Raw genomic sequence first — 14873 nt, 5'->3', positions numbered from 1 at the left:
GAAATGATTGTATGAATGTATACGCAACTAATTTATTTTAATGTAATTCTTCTATATAAATATTCATCCATTGAGGAATATAGCATTACATACCAAAAAGTTTGAAGAAAAACATGAATCGTCAGTGGCGTATTTAGGGTCTTGTTTCGGGGGTTTGAGAACCACTAAGAAGCATTTGCGTTGTACGTATAATGCCAAAAGTAATAATGAAGTTACTTGGGGGGGGGGGCTTGAGCCCGATAGCCACTTCCTAAATACGCCACTGGGAATCGTACTCACAACTTTGCAATTAGAAACCACACGTTTCACTACTAAGCTAACTTTAACCTCTCTGCGATGCTTCTTCTGGAGAAATATAGCTAAAATTTCCAAAACTATAACATACATATCCGTTGCAAGTGTCTTATTTTCATTTTTATTATAAATGTTGAAAGAACTGTTTTTTCCTCCATTGGAAATACTATTTCACGTATTTAAATGTATGTGACAAAAGCAGCATTTGCTCACTATACATAGTTTAGAAATACTGTATTATTATATATTTCAATGAATATTACTTTTGTCTATACTTAAGAACTGAACTACAAAAATGCATATTGTGTAAATGAAAAAGACAGGGCAAAGGTGTTTAATGAATATTTTGCTAGTAGCTTTGCTCCATCCCCTCCCACCTCCTTCCATCACCTATCCTTTCCAACCTGTTTGTTCTGAATCTTTGTCTTCTATCAGTACCACTCTGACCGAAGTACTTTCTCTTCTCTTGACATTGCCCCAGCGGAGCGCCTTAGGGGCAGATAATATTTACACTTGCTTCTTACGCAGTGTTGCCAGTTCGCTTTCTCAAGCCCTTTCGAATTTACTAAATCGCTGTTTTGCAGAAGGTGTCTTTCTCAACTGTTGGAAGAGAGCTAATATCACTCATATTCATAAGTCTACTAAGAATAAGAATGATTTGTCCTCCTATCGACCTATTTCTCTATTACCACCTCTCTCACTCGTTTGTGAAAAGATAATCAAAAAGAGGATCTTTCAATTTGTTGCTCTATTTATAAACTCCTCACAAGACGGCCTTTTGCCAGGAAAATCTTGTGTTATTAATTTATCTGTTCTTCTGTCCAATACTGTAGACACCATCTCAGAAACTTCTCAACTCGACATTTTGTATTTGGACCTCGCTAAGGCTTTCGATTTCCTTCCACACCATCTTCTTATATACAAACTCAATTCTAGGTTCAATTTACATGGTAAATTGCTTAATCTTCTGGAAACCTATCTCAGTAATAGAACACAACGAGTTTCAGTTTCAAGATACTTTTCTCATTTCATTCCCATAACTTTCTGTAGTTCCTCAAGGCAGTGTTCTGGGCCCACTTGTATCCCTATTATACATGGACGATCTTCCTTCTTTGTTCACAAACAGATCTACCAATATTCTTCTATTCGCTGATGACTGCAAACTCTACAGACAAGTTCAATCCGAGTATGATGCGCTTGCTCTTTAACATGATGCTTCAATTGTTCTCAACTGGTGTAAATCTTGAAAACTTAGCTTAAACATCGAAAAATGTGCTTCTCTTACGATTTCTCCGAAAAAAGGAACCTATAAAACACATTTACAAAATTGGTTATAAGAACATAAATCCTGTATCCTCTTTCAGAGATCTTGGTGTTATCGTTGACAGTAAGCTTACTTCTGCAGATCATATAAGGACAATATATTGTATTGCTATGAGAAAACTGGGACTCCTTTATCACTTCACTCACATAAAAAATCCTAATTCTTTAAGCTTGTTTTATAAGTCATATGTTGCTCCCACTATTGAGTTCTCCTATCCGGTCTATGGCCTGTCCTACTCATTAAAGAAATAAATTCCGTAATTAATTTTTTTAGCCATTGTATCCTACTGAGTACCTCATCTCCGAACACTTCCAAAAAATGACGTTTTAAAATCCCTTAATATCAAACCTCCTCTAGAGAGAAACAAAATTTCTGACCTAATATTTTTGCAAAAAATTATTGTGGGAACCGGTCAAAACCCCCACAGCCAAAACCCCCACACTCAAGAAATGTCAAAACGCCCACACAAACGGTCATAACCCCCACACAAATGGACAAATCTCCCAAACGCACGAACGGTCAAAATCCCCACAGCCAAAACCCCCACACTCAAGAAATGTCAAAACGCCCACACGATCGGTCATAACCCCCACACAAATGGACAAATCTCCCAAATACACGAACGGTCATAACTCCCACAGCCAAAACCCCCACACAGGTAGTCGGTCATAACCTCCAACGGTCATAACTCCCACGCAAATGGACAAAACAGCCACACATAGCAACGGTCACAATCCCCTCATAAATGGACAAAAAAACCACACAAATGGAAAAAACTCCCACATGCAGAAATAGTCACAACTGCCACACAAATTGACAAAACACCCATACTCATGTATTGCCTTTGTACTTTTTAATAACATTTTTTATTTCACTTAAACTGATGTTGCAACTACTATCCTTGGGCGTCATAAACAGCCGCAACAAAGACGTGACATGACGATCATTTCAGAGTGTGGGGGATTTGTCCGATTTTGTGGGAGTTTTGTCCATTTATGTGGGGATTATGACCGTTGCTATGTGTGGCTGTTTTGTCCATTTGTGTGGGGGTTATGACCGATTGTGTGGGCGTTTTGTTATTTCTTGAGTGTGGGGGTTTTGGCTGTGGGGGTTTTGACCGTTCGTGCGTTTGGGAGATTTGTCCATTTGTGTGGGGGTTATGACCGTTTGTGTGGGTGTTTTGACATTTCTTGAGTGTGGGGGTTTTGACCTAGACCCAAAATTGTAAGTGGCCACATATCATGTGAACAGTTGTTAAGGCAGATTAATTTTCGCGTACCCGCTAGAACAACACGGTCTAGTGATCTCTTTTACACTCGAGCGGCGAGAGAATATTGTCCAAAGGTCCCTTCTAAACCGAATTGTTAATACCTATAATCAGTTACCTGAAACTGTAGACGTTTTTTCAGGTGAGTATAATTTCAGATTATCTATAAATAAGCTATTATTTTTAATGTCGCTGTTGTATTGTCCACCTTGACCTCAAATTCTTATTAAATTGTTATGTTATCAAATTGTTAAAATGTTTCAGTATAAAATGGCCTAGTGCTGTATCTGAAACCTGTTATAAATAAAATAAAATTTCAACATGTCTAATTACACTTTAAAGAAGAAAAGCACATCTGCACATTTTTTTTTTTTCTATTGAGAAAGTTGGCTTCGGTCTCGCACCTGGCATCTTCAGTTTACTGTTTCCGAAGATACCCGAAAGTTGGACTTAAGAATATTTTAGCTCAAATTAGGCATAATCAATTCGCTCATACCTTTCGGAATAGGGTGCACGTACTTTAAAATTGTTGAATTGTTACTATATGTAGAAACAAACATATTTGCAAGTACTTACCAGTAACAAGTACCGCAGACGTCTTCTAAATTCCATATCAGTACCTACAGTAGGTTCATCAAGAATAACTATCTGTTAATAAAGATGAGCAACATCAGTTCATAATTTCTGAATGTTTTGTTAATTGTCAAGAATATAATAAAATATTATATAATACGTTAAAGATAATCTTTCTTATTATTTTTTACTTAAAGTATCGATAAAAGCTGAGATATTTTTATCTCGTGCAAAATATAAAGTAATTCATTATTATAAAAATATTAATACAAACCAGTTTTTGAGAGCACATTATTAGCACTATGTACTTTTTCCTAATGATAAACTATTGAATTTAAAGTATATATAATGAAAACATCTCATTTGGAAACGTCAAAAATCTCGAGCTAGGTGGCTACCAAAGTCCATTTTTGTTTATAGCGTCATGAGGTAAACTTCGTACTACGTGAAAATAGTAGAACGGCAACATACGGTGAACTAACGAGTCAGTGATAATGCAAATTGAACCATTTTCTCAGATTTTCATTCAAAGCAAGTTACTGATGTTCGGTTCTGTAATATGAGCTTGGCTAAAATGAGAAGTGTGTGGTATATTTCGACGTTTACGAAAATGGTAAGAGCTATCAACGTGCAAATTTTTGCATCCGTTCAGGATACCAAGAATAGGTTCCATTTTCTCGTTAATAATCTATTCAAACAGGAAACAGTTTTAATTAACAGTTTCCGATTTGAACGTTTATTGTTATTGAACAAAATGGTAATAGATAGTGGCAAACGGTTGTTTCAATCGATACAAGATAGTATATATATATATATATATATATATATATATATATATATATATATATATATATATATATAGTATATTATCACAGTATTAAATCGAAAGCTGAATTTATTAGTAGTTATGATTTCAATAATGGTTTTAATAAAGGAAAAAATTGTAGAAGACATTGAGACGCGTTTATCTGCAATCGATTCAGCGTACCAAGGATAGGATTTATTAACTCCCTTAAGCCTCTATTCAAAGATGAACAGGTATAAATCAACGGTTTTTGGTTTTACCCTTTATTGCCATAAAATAAAGAAGTAAGGAATAGCGATTAATAGGTATGTTTGTAAAATTTGGAGCCCTTATTTTCAAGCTCACATTGATGATTTAGAACGTGTTCAATATAAATATCTTTGTTATTTGTATTTTAAAAAGTACAATAGATCAGCTAAATTAAAAAGAGTATCATATTCTGCTTTGTTGTAAGAATTTTCTATGCCTATGCTAATTCCTCGTTGATTACACCCACAAAATATTTTATTGTATAAGATTATTAACTACTTTGTGCAAGATTTTTTGCAATATAATAAGTTAAATGTTAAATCTGTACATTTGAGTTTACATATACCATTTTCTTACATATACCATTTTCTATAAGCAGGTCAAATATAATTCAACATCAACATTTGCCAGCTTTTAGATTGTGTAATCTTCACCATCAGTTAATTATGAAGGGTATAAAGATGGATCTTTCTATACCTTCTGGTGAATATGTCTCTATAATTCGAAATTACTAAAGTAACAATGTTCAATGTAGCAATGTGCTTTAAAATTTATATATCAATAGTCACTCTTGTATTTCCATCATTGACTCATCATTTTCTCATTTTCTATGTATTTACGCATCATTTATGTTATCCGTATTGGTACTTTTTTTTTTTACTTTGGTATTCCTAGCATCATTTCTTTGTATTATATTCATGTATTCACATATTTTACTTATAATTTGTTAGTATTCTTTAATATTTTAAATTTGTAGATTTTTCTTAGAATTTTGTAAACTTTCTTTTATTGTAATTTAACTTATGTATTCTTTTGCTTGCCACTTGTTAAAGAGAGCATTTAGCTCTGTCAAGGGCATTGAAATAAATAAATAAATAAATAAATAAATAAATATGAATACGGTGTCTGCGGAACAGGTTCTATATTTGATTTTGTTACTCTATTCCAACCAGTACTTACACAAACCTGAACTGAGATGTTGGTAGTGTTCGAGAAAGCGGAGGCATTAAACAGAGTTTCATAAATCTATAACTGCTTTATTTCCAATCACTTGCCAATGTGTTATTATTCACATTACTATTAAACAAATTTAACAGCAACTCCTTCTGCTGATATAAAGATGAGTAGAGAGGTTTGTACTTTATTGCCCTTAAGATTTGTTACCCTCGATTATTAGTATAAGATTGTCCTTGGTTATGGTTTTGTGAATGCATGTAACGCGGACACTTGCCCTTGTATTCTAAAAAGCGTATCTCTTGCCATTGTAAATCCAACAACATATTCCCTATACCGTATCTGGCAACAATTAACGTAGAAAAGAGTGTACAATACTGATTGTATATTATTGTTATTTTTATTCTACTGTTTCTCTAATTTAGTAACATATTTGGTTAACTATCAACCACGTATAGCTGAACTATTTTGATCTTTCCCAAAGACTTACCTCAGTCCCAGCAGTTAATGCAATTGCTATAGATAATTTTCTCCTAGTACCCCCTGATAACATATGTGGGATCATATTTTTTGCAGTATAAAGCTGAAAATCATGTATTAGGTTTTCGGCTAATTCTTCAGATTCAGCATCAGAGTATCCTCTTAGCTATAAAAGAAAGTACGAATCAAATAATTCTGCACAGTGACTTAATATGAAAAGTAAGTAAGAATATTACTAAGCAAGATTTACTTTCGACACTAAGTTCACGCATCGTAGAAGTGTGTCAAGTGCGTAATTTTCGTGTAAGTCGTCCCACAATGAATCGTATAAGAAAGTACTACAATAATTTCTTATACATCATATTAGTCTTACTATACGACATATATTAATACATATATATACCACACCTTGTCTATTCATCTACCTGGTTTCATTCACAGTACGAGAGTAGCTTTTTGAACACGTTATGCTATTTTCGTTTAGTATTTAGTAAACATGTATTGAAGATATTTGTTTATAATAATATACAAATAAGAATAACTACTCATGCAATAATAAAATAAATACCTTCCTGTTGATTAATACAAGTTTCTAGCTTGAGCATGTTCATAAAATTCCGAGACAGTATAAAAGCAGTGTTCTTGTAGTTACTTGGTTAGTCTTTGTTTAAAAAACTTATATTGATGGGTAAGCTGTGATAAACTTGTATTTCTGTATATTTTTTACCTTTTTGGTAAAGTGCTGTATTATGCATAGGAATTGCAAGATCGTTTTTTGTTCCTAGTATTGCCTGTATGAATGTCACTGTTGCATTTAAGAGACAGTTTAAGGTATTTTCTTATAAAGATTGCCGTTTGCAGTATATAAAGACAAGGCAGTCGGAGAATTTAAAGCTCTCGGAATATTTTTCTAAGTGATACTTTTGATTTTGTACCTTTCATTGTTCTCAGTACCCCTTTTTGAATTTTAAAAATTGTCTTACTTGCTGCTACGTTTCCCCAGTGTATTATTCCATATGTAAGTAGAGTTTCAAACAAACCACTATAAATTACTTTTAACGTTGATATTTTAAATGATGTTTTCACACTTTTTAAGGCATAGTGCACCTAACAAAATTTTGTTTGGAGTACACATACGTGCCTATCCCACATTAGTGTATTACTTACCCACAGTTCTAGAAATTTCGATTGCTCTAGCGTTATTTTTTAATTTATTTTTAATAGATATGATTGTATTATTTACATTTGTATTTCGAGAGTTTATGACTGTACTTTTATCGGTATTTAATTTTAATTTGTTATTTTCAAGCCATAACTTTAATTCTTCTATTGTTTTTTCGATACTAACTGGCATTTTACCATCGGTGTATTCAGTAATGGCTAGACTTGTATCATCAGCAATCATGGTTGGTCTGGCTGTTTTTATGTAAGCTGGAAGATAATTGATGAAAATAATAAAGAAAATAGGCAATAAAATCAAGCCTTGTGGCACCCGCACTTTATTGGTTTAATGTCAGAGGTATATTTGGAACTTGTACCCCGCTGATCAGTGTGATCAATTAGTACGGCTTCCTTTCAATCTTCTAAATAGCTTTGAAACTATTTATTACAACTTCTCTTACACCGATATTGTTTAATTTTTCGAGGAGTATTTGATGCGAAAGAAGGTCAAATGCTTTAGTTAAGACTAGAAAAACACCCGTACATTCTTAATGTCGTCTAATGCAGTGATTCTCGAACGTAATATATAAAAATATATAAAATTTTACTAATTAGAATTACGACTGACAAGAAAAATAATCCAATAAAAAATTATTCTAAAGATATATGATTGTTTCCTAGTGAACGAAATATGTATTGAAAATGCAGCAACTTTCAAAACAGGAAATCATTTTTTTAAAGGAAATCTACTTGATAAACAATGTTTTCAAATGTGGGGTCACTAATATGAGGAATGAAATTCTTTGTGTTTTTCCATACTTGCTTTGAAATCTGGAATAAGTTTTGTTATCATCAATCTTAGGTCCGATTCCACATTAAGACGATTTCGCTTTAAGGTTTTAATATTGCAAAGTGCAGAAAAGGTCTGCTGACGTAAGTGTGGTAGGGAAAGGCATCAAATGTTGCAATGCCATTTTAGACAACTCTTCATACTCACAGCTCACACGGAACCAAAAGTTACAAACTTAATTTTCTTTGAAAACGTTTTCCCATGAGGTATAACAGGATAGTTCCAATAGCTGTTCTTGTTCTGTATTAGAGAGATTCATACCTTCATGTAATGGATTTCCATATTAGTGAAAGGATTTTGAATCCAACCATTACCAGGTTGTGGGACAGGGAAATATTCTCAAAAACTTGTAGCTAATGCTTTCAAGTGTCTTACAAGTATTTTGCACAATTCAGCAGAGAGTTTTCCAGCTGAAGAATCAAAAAAAAAAAAAAATCCTTGAGCACTGGAAATGATGAATAGTTATTGTTTTGTACTCGTACTGCTCACAGCTGTAGTTTCTTAATCGTAAAAATACTTCTTGCATAACAGCTGTGAGTTCCATTTTATTACATTTTTTTTCAATTTTTAGGATTTGCGGACCCCCTGGCTAGGTCCCGCGGATCCCCAAGGGTCCACGGACCCCACTTTGAGAACCACTGGTCTAATACATCACTGATATAATCGAAATAATTAAATATTGCCGTCTCAGTTGATTTTTTGCGTTGGAAACCATTTTGAGCAATGTCTATTATATTATACTTTTCTACGAAGCTTATTATACGTTTTTGCATAGTTGATTCGAGAAGTAAAAGTAAGGCTATAGGTATACATTTTTCTACTTTGTGCCTATCATTCTTTATATGAATTTTCTTAATTCTTGTTAACTTTAATTTTTGAGGAAACTGCCCTGTCGAAAAGGTAAGATTTATAAGATATGTCAACGATTCCTCTATAAGAGCGGAACTATTCTTCAGTATTACCATCATATTATTGGAATGTCATCATAACCTACAGACCATTTGTCTTTTTGCTTTGAAATTATTAGAGCAACTTTGTTTGGTATTACTGACTGAAGGAACATTGTCTTTTGTATCCTATCTTCAGTAGATTTTATTGCGAAGTTAGTACCCGTCACATTTGTATTTCCTATTTCAGTAAAATAGTTGTTTATAATGTTAGCAACTGATACCGGGTCAGTTATTTTAGTGTCTCCACGATTCAATTCAATGTTTGCTATCTCTCTAGAAGAAGAAGCTTTATTATTTGTTTCACTCAGTACTATTTTCCAAAGTGTTTTTGTTTTATTTTTTAGAACACTCAATTCGTTTTTCATATTCCATTCTTTTTGCCATTTTTATTACACTTCCATATATGCACATGTAATTTAATGACATTTCTCCTTGTTAAAATATAATCCTTTGGCTTTCTTTTGAAAGCAATAAACACTCAGTGTGACCAAGAATGATGATTATAGTTCCAATTTTTGACACTATGGAAGATTTTTCATGATTGGGGTAACTTTAGCCCTTTTGTCAAAATGACTAACTAATACATGAAAGTATTATTGTAGCACTGTATTTAAGAAGCAGAAGAGAAGAACATGGTATTATAAACACACATGTGAAATTATCAATGTTTTTACTCAATTTCAGTCGAACGAGAAATATCGTCTGATGAAAATATTTATATCATACTTCAGTGAATACGAAACATCTATAAAAGAACGCTACAAATTTTTGAATATTTACCTTAAAATACCGATATTACAAACATAGGGGTGAAATCACTTTGTTCAATTTAGAAGCGAATCAAAATATCGTTCAATGAAAATCTCTCTAAGTGGATGAATACCTAACATCCAAAAATAACAGTACCATATTATTCATTAGGTAGAGTACCTTACCGGTACCATATTGCTCAGTTTTAGGAAGAAAATTCTTGGAAGTCAGAGACTGTATAATATCCTCTTTTAGAAACTAGTTGGGGTTAATCTTTCTTATTACATCGCGTTATTTGTACACCATTTCATCTTTAATATTTGGCCATTACCAACACGAAAATATGAGCCAATGTTACCCCATGCAATAAAACGCTTAATATTTTGTGCGTAATTGAGCAAACATTAAAGGCGTTAGCTTATTAATATTCGCTAATGAACATGATTTTATATTCTATTTGTGCATTCAGGATATGTCACTTCAATGCAATAAACAAAAGTTATGGATCTTAATATATGATAAATGTTTACTTGCTAGCAATTGCTAGAATTTTGCTTCCCACGTTCTGGAAACAAATCACTAGAACCAATATTTATATCCACAACTTTTCTTATTGATGGAAACCATAATAAACATATCGCAAGAAATCAAAATTTTCTCTTTCTTTGGTCAAAAGTTGCCCTTAAAGGGCCAACGTATATCCAGTTTACGGTATCTCATCTAAATTTTGTGCTAGTACCTTAATATTTCTATTCGGGGTTCTGTAAATACAAACGATAAATAGTTTTTGTTTTGGTAACTCCATCATACAGGACTCAAAGTCTTTTCCGGTGTTGAAATAATTAAAGAGATTCTCATTATATGAATATATTAGATACAGAGTCCCGGGCACACCGCACCGACGGGGGCAGCTAAAATCAGGCCTGCCGCGAAGAGAACCGCGCCACTATGGTTCGGCATATGGGAATATCAAAAATTACTCTCACACACCATGCGATGATCAGCAAATTTCGCACATTGCAGGCGATAAACAACCACGCGATTCACAAGAGCAATGTGCTCAGCATGAAACCATATCATGTGGCTGAGCGAGAAAGGAACTTCAAGGTGCTGTATGAACGTCGTCTCGCGGTTGATTAGTGGAAGTTGGTTGTTACCCTTGATCAGGCGTGGATTTACCACAACAGGCTGTGGTAAAGTTCGTGCCATTACCTACATCATTGTTGACGCCAAGAGCAGATGCAAGTTCATCCGCCAGTATACAGAATTCCCCAAAGGGGTTCATGATTGTAATATAAATCATCAAAAGTTGTGAAAACTAAATATAATATTGATGAATTTATAGAAAACCGAAATATATAAAAGAAATTAAAATTAAAACAGTACAAAACCTAAAGAAAAATTAAGAAAAAATAATAATACCGCAACTGAAAGATAGGGATATTACTTAAATGACATTAAATTCCAAGGACGAATAAAGAATAACTTAAGATCTTCGTCAATTACACGAAAAAATATATCATAAACTTAAAGACAACTTTTATAATGCTTCGGAAGTGAGTGTACATTAGGGTGGGCCGAAAACGGCCGAAAAAAATTTTTTTTAGAAAATTAAGATTGAGTACCGTGCAAAAGTTGTATAATGTTATATTATGTTTCCTCACCAAAACAGAACCAGATTAAAAGATATTTAACCGGGCCCCGGGGGCCCCAAAGAACGTTAATTTTGAAAAAAAAAGTAGCCAGCAATGAAAACATTATTAAAAAATATTTTTTAGAAAGTTAGGTTTGAGTACCATGCAAAAGTTGTATAATATTACGTTATGTTTTTTCACCAAAATAGAGCCGGATAAAAAGATATTTAATCGGGCTCCGGGGGCCCGAAAGAACGCTAATTTTGAAAAAAAAAGTAGCCAGCAATGAAAATATTATTAAAATATATTTTTAGAAAGTTAAGTTTCAGTACCGTGCAAAAGTTGTATAATGTTTTCTCACCAAAACAGAGTCGGATTAAAAGATATTTAACCGGGCCCCGGGGGCCCCAAAGAACGTTAATTTTAAAAAAAATAGCCAGCAATGAAAACATTATTAAAATATATTTTTAGAAAGTTAAGTTTCAGTACCGTGCAAAAGTTGTATAATGTTATATTATGTTTCCTCACCAAAACAGAGCCGGATTAAAAGATATTTTACCGGGTCCCGGGGGCCCCAAAGAACGTTAATTTTGAAAAAAAAAATAGTTGTGAATAGTGGAAATATTATTGAAATATATTTTTTTAGAAAGTTAAGTTTGAGTACCGTGCAAAATTTATGTCTTGTTTCCTCACCAAAACAGAGCCGGATAAAAAGATATTTAACCGCGCCCCGGGAGCCCAAAAGAACGTTAATGCTGAAAAAATATGGTTGTGAGTAATGAAAATATTATTGAAATATTGTTTTAAGAAAATTAAGTTTGAGTACCGTGCAAAAGTCGTATAATGCTATGTTTCTTCCCCAAAACAGAGGCAGATAAAAATATTTCACCAGGCCCAGCGGGTCCGAAAAGTGTTATTATTTTTTTAAAATATATATACCATTATTTTAAGTATGTATAGAAAATTGGTTAAGATTTCTAATACTTTAACTTGACCCCAGGATTTTAAATGTTCTGATCTGATGTGCAGCTCTTCGCGTGATTGGTGTTTAGTAGATATAATAATACGGACACAAATACATAAGGTAAGGTTGAAAAATTGACCAACAAACACCAAACCAGCGCAGAACTCACCACGTGGAGATGGCTACACAGCGAGTTCCTCCCACCCACCCTCCTCTTACTTAAAGCTCCTTAGCGGAATCTTGGAACAAAATATTGAGATTTATGTCCGAAGCTTGCTAGATACTTTCGTGCTTCCAGTTTTGCGCGAATATAACCGTCTCGTGCAACACTACCGCATACTTCTGAAGAAGATTCTGTTACTACCTTTAGACACTTCTCCAAAGCCTGCGTGTGGAAGGGGAACGTGACAAACTGAAACCTCCTCTTTTCCACAACCATTTCGGTTTGTTCTTTTATTGATACGTTAGCCGAAATTGGAGGTTTCGTTACTATTACTTCTGACATATTCTTCAGTGCTTTGCCTATTGCAATTGTCAATTAGAACTATAGTTTGGTATTTTCGGCCATCAAAATAGAGACCCTTAAAATTAGTAGCTTTACACTGTAGACGGTTTCTTTTTCTTTTTTGCTAGTTTCGTACGGATTTTGTTTTTATCTACTATCTTGTCTTAGTTAGTTTCGTTCAGTAAATTCATATCTTCTAAAACAGCGGATACAATTTTAGCAGCGACCTATTCGATATATCTGTTAAATCTTTTGCGGTACTCATTTGTTTAGGGCTCCCTATTGTTTATTTAGGTTTACTTTAGATTTTATTCTCTAAACGATAGCTCTATGTGAACTCTTCATCGTCTGAATTCGGGGTGGAAGCGCTTAATGTATGTTCCAAGTACGGGATTGAGGCTAACGATTGTAACCCTCTTGTAATTGGTACCGCAGCATCATAATCGATATGTGTGTCATGCTTTCTTTTGAGCCTATGGGTTTCTGCTTCATCTACATTGCAACTCATTTGTCTCTGATTTCTCTGATCTAATATGAGCTCCCACTCCAAGAGCGGTATATAATTTGATTTACCACACTTACAGGTTAATCTATCGCAGCATCTGCAACAGAAAATATCACATAACTTCTTAGCACCGTTCTTAAATTTCTTTAATTTGGCTCTTAATGGGGTATATCTCATTTTTTAATGGAGATAATGATCGTTTTGCATTTTGAGTTGTAATTCAAAAACATATGCTTAATTCGAAGTCAAGACAATACAGGAAGAGAGGTTCGCAGCCATATTGTTTCTACTTTATTTGAATTCAGCAATGTAAGCGCCGCCTTCGGAAAGCCAGTGTTATGTATTTTGCATCCAGATGCGAAAAAGTAATATTCTCTTAAAGTTTGTGAGTTCTGAGGTAGGCTCAACACAGAGGTTTTTCGTGTGTTAATATGGTAGTTATGAAAGTTAGTTAAGCTCTTAATAGTTATTTGCGTATATTGAAACCATGTATTTCATGTTTTATGTATTAATAGTATTGTCTGGTAAAATGTTATTATTACCTAAAACCATTTTATTTGAACAAAAAATTAGGAACTTTAGGGCCACGGGGGCCCGGTTAAATATTGTTTTAAAATCAACATATTTGACATGGCTTCATTTCGTACCAATGCACAACTTTTGATAGCTACTCAATCCTGAATATCTGAAAAAATTTTTTTCGGCCCACCCTAGTGTACATGTTGAATCATAATTTAATAGAATTTCGTAAAACTCAGCACATTGCAAATAAATTGAATATTCTCTAAGAATAACATGAAATATAATTAGTTTCTGTAGAAAATGAATTTAAGAAATATTATTATTTACCATAGCACAGAACAAAATCTGTTGTTTTGTAGTCAATTCACTGCATAAAATACTTTCTTGTGGGCAAAATCCTAGTTTTCGTCTTATCTGGGGAAGATGTTGTTTCACATTTAACTCCTTTATGTAAACAGAACCTTTTGTGGGAGCATAGAATCCTGAGGAAAGAAAGTATGTTAAAACAAATATATTTAACTTAATTTAATTAACATATTACCTATTAGTCTTCCATTTCCTATGAATATGCAGATTTGTTTTTAAATAATGGTAACACTTGTAATAAGTGACAGGCAATATGTGTAGGTAAAAAATATGAAACCGTGTGCAGCAATGTGTTATGTGATATTAGGGTTATTCGAAAAGCGCACCGGTTTTTTATCGTCTGGCAAATTCGCCGATATCGTTTTGTATTGTTGCTCTTCCCACAAACATTCTGATTGCCGCCTTATTCTGAATTTCTCGCATTTCTTCAGTCTGTGTCTACCCATGGAACAGTTTATTATACCTGCCATGCTGTTCTTGAAGCAATCCAATTGCTCCAAAAGCGATTCCCGGATTGCCTCATTTTGAATAATCTCGACCAGCAATGGTCTCCGAGGTCATGCGACTTAACTCCTTGCGACTGTTTTCTTAGAGGTACTCTTAAATCATTGGTGTGTGTCAATAAACCCCGTTCCATCCGTGAATTAAAGGAGGAAAGACGACGAGTCATCGACAAAATTCAAGTGGAAACTTGTAAGACAGTCTTAGCGAATTTCTCGG

General features: G+C 33.7%; 1 protein-coding gene across 1 annotated transcript in view; it reads right to left on the bottom strand.

Annotated features, from left to right (window-relative positions):
• The window catches only part of LOC145691730 (phospholipid-transporting ATPase ABCA3-like), a 148169-nt gene that overhangs the window by 30316 nt on the left and 102980 nt on the right, over positions 1 to 14873 (bottom strand). Inside the window, exons 9-11 of the mRNA XM_081767061.1 lie at positions 14115 to 14269; positions 5957 to 6112; positions 3462 to 3533 (exon numbers count right to left, since the gene is read on the bottom strand). Coding sequence (XP_081623187.1) covers positions 3462 to 3533; positions 5957 to 6112; positions 14115 to 14269 — 383 coding nt within the window. The remainder of the gene's footprint in view (positions 1 to 3461; positions 3534 to 5956; positions 6113 to 14114; positions 14270 to 14873) is intronic.

Source organism: Thermobia domestica, chromosome 8 (genome assembly GCF_964235325.1).
Source record: "Thermobia domestica chromosome 8, izTheDome1.hap1.1, whole genome shotgun sequence".
Lineage (NCBI taxonomy): Eukaryota > Metazoa > Arthropoda > Insecta > Zygentoma > Lepismatidae > Thermobia > Thermobia domestica.
The sequence above is the reverse complement of the archived record's forward strand: the minus strand, read 5'-3'. Positions and strand labels throughout refer to the sequence as shown.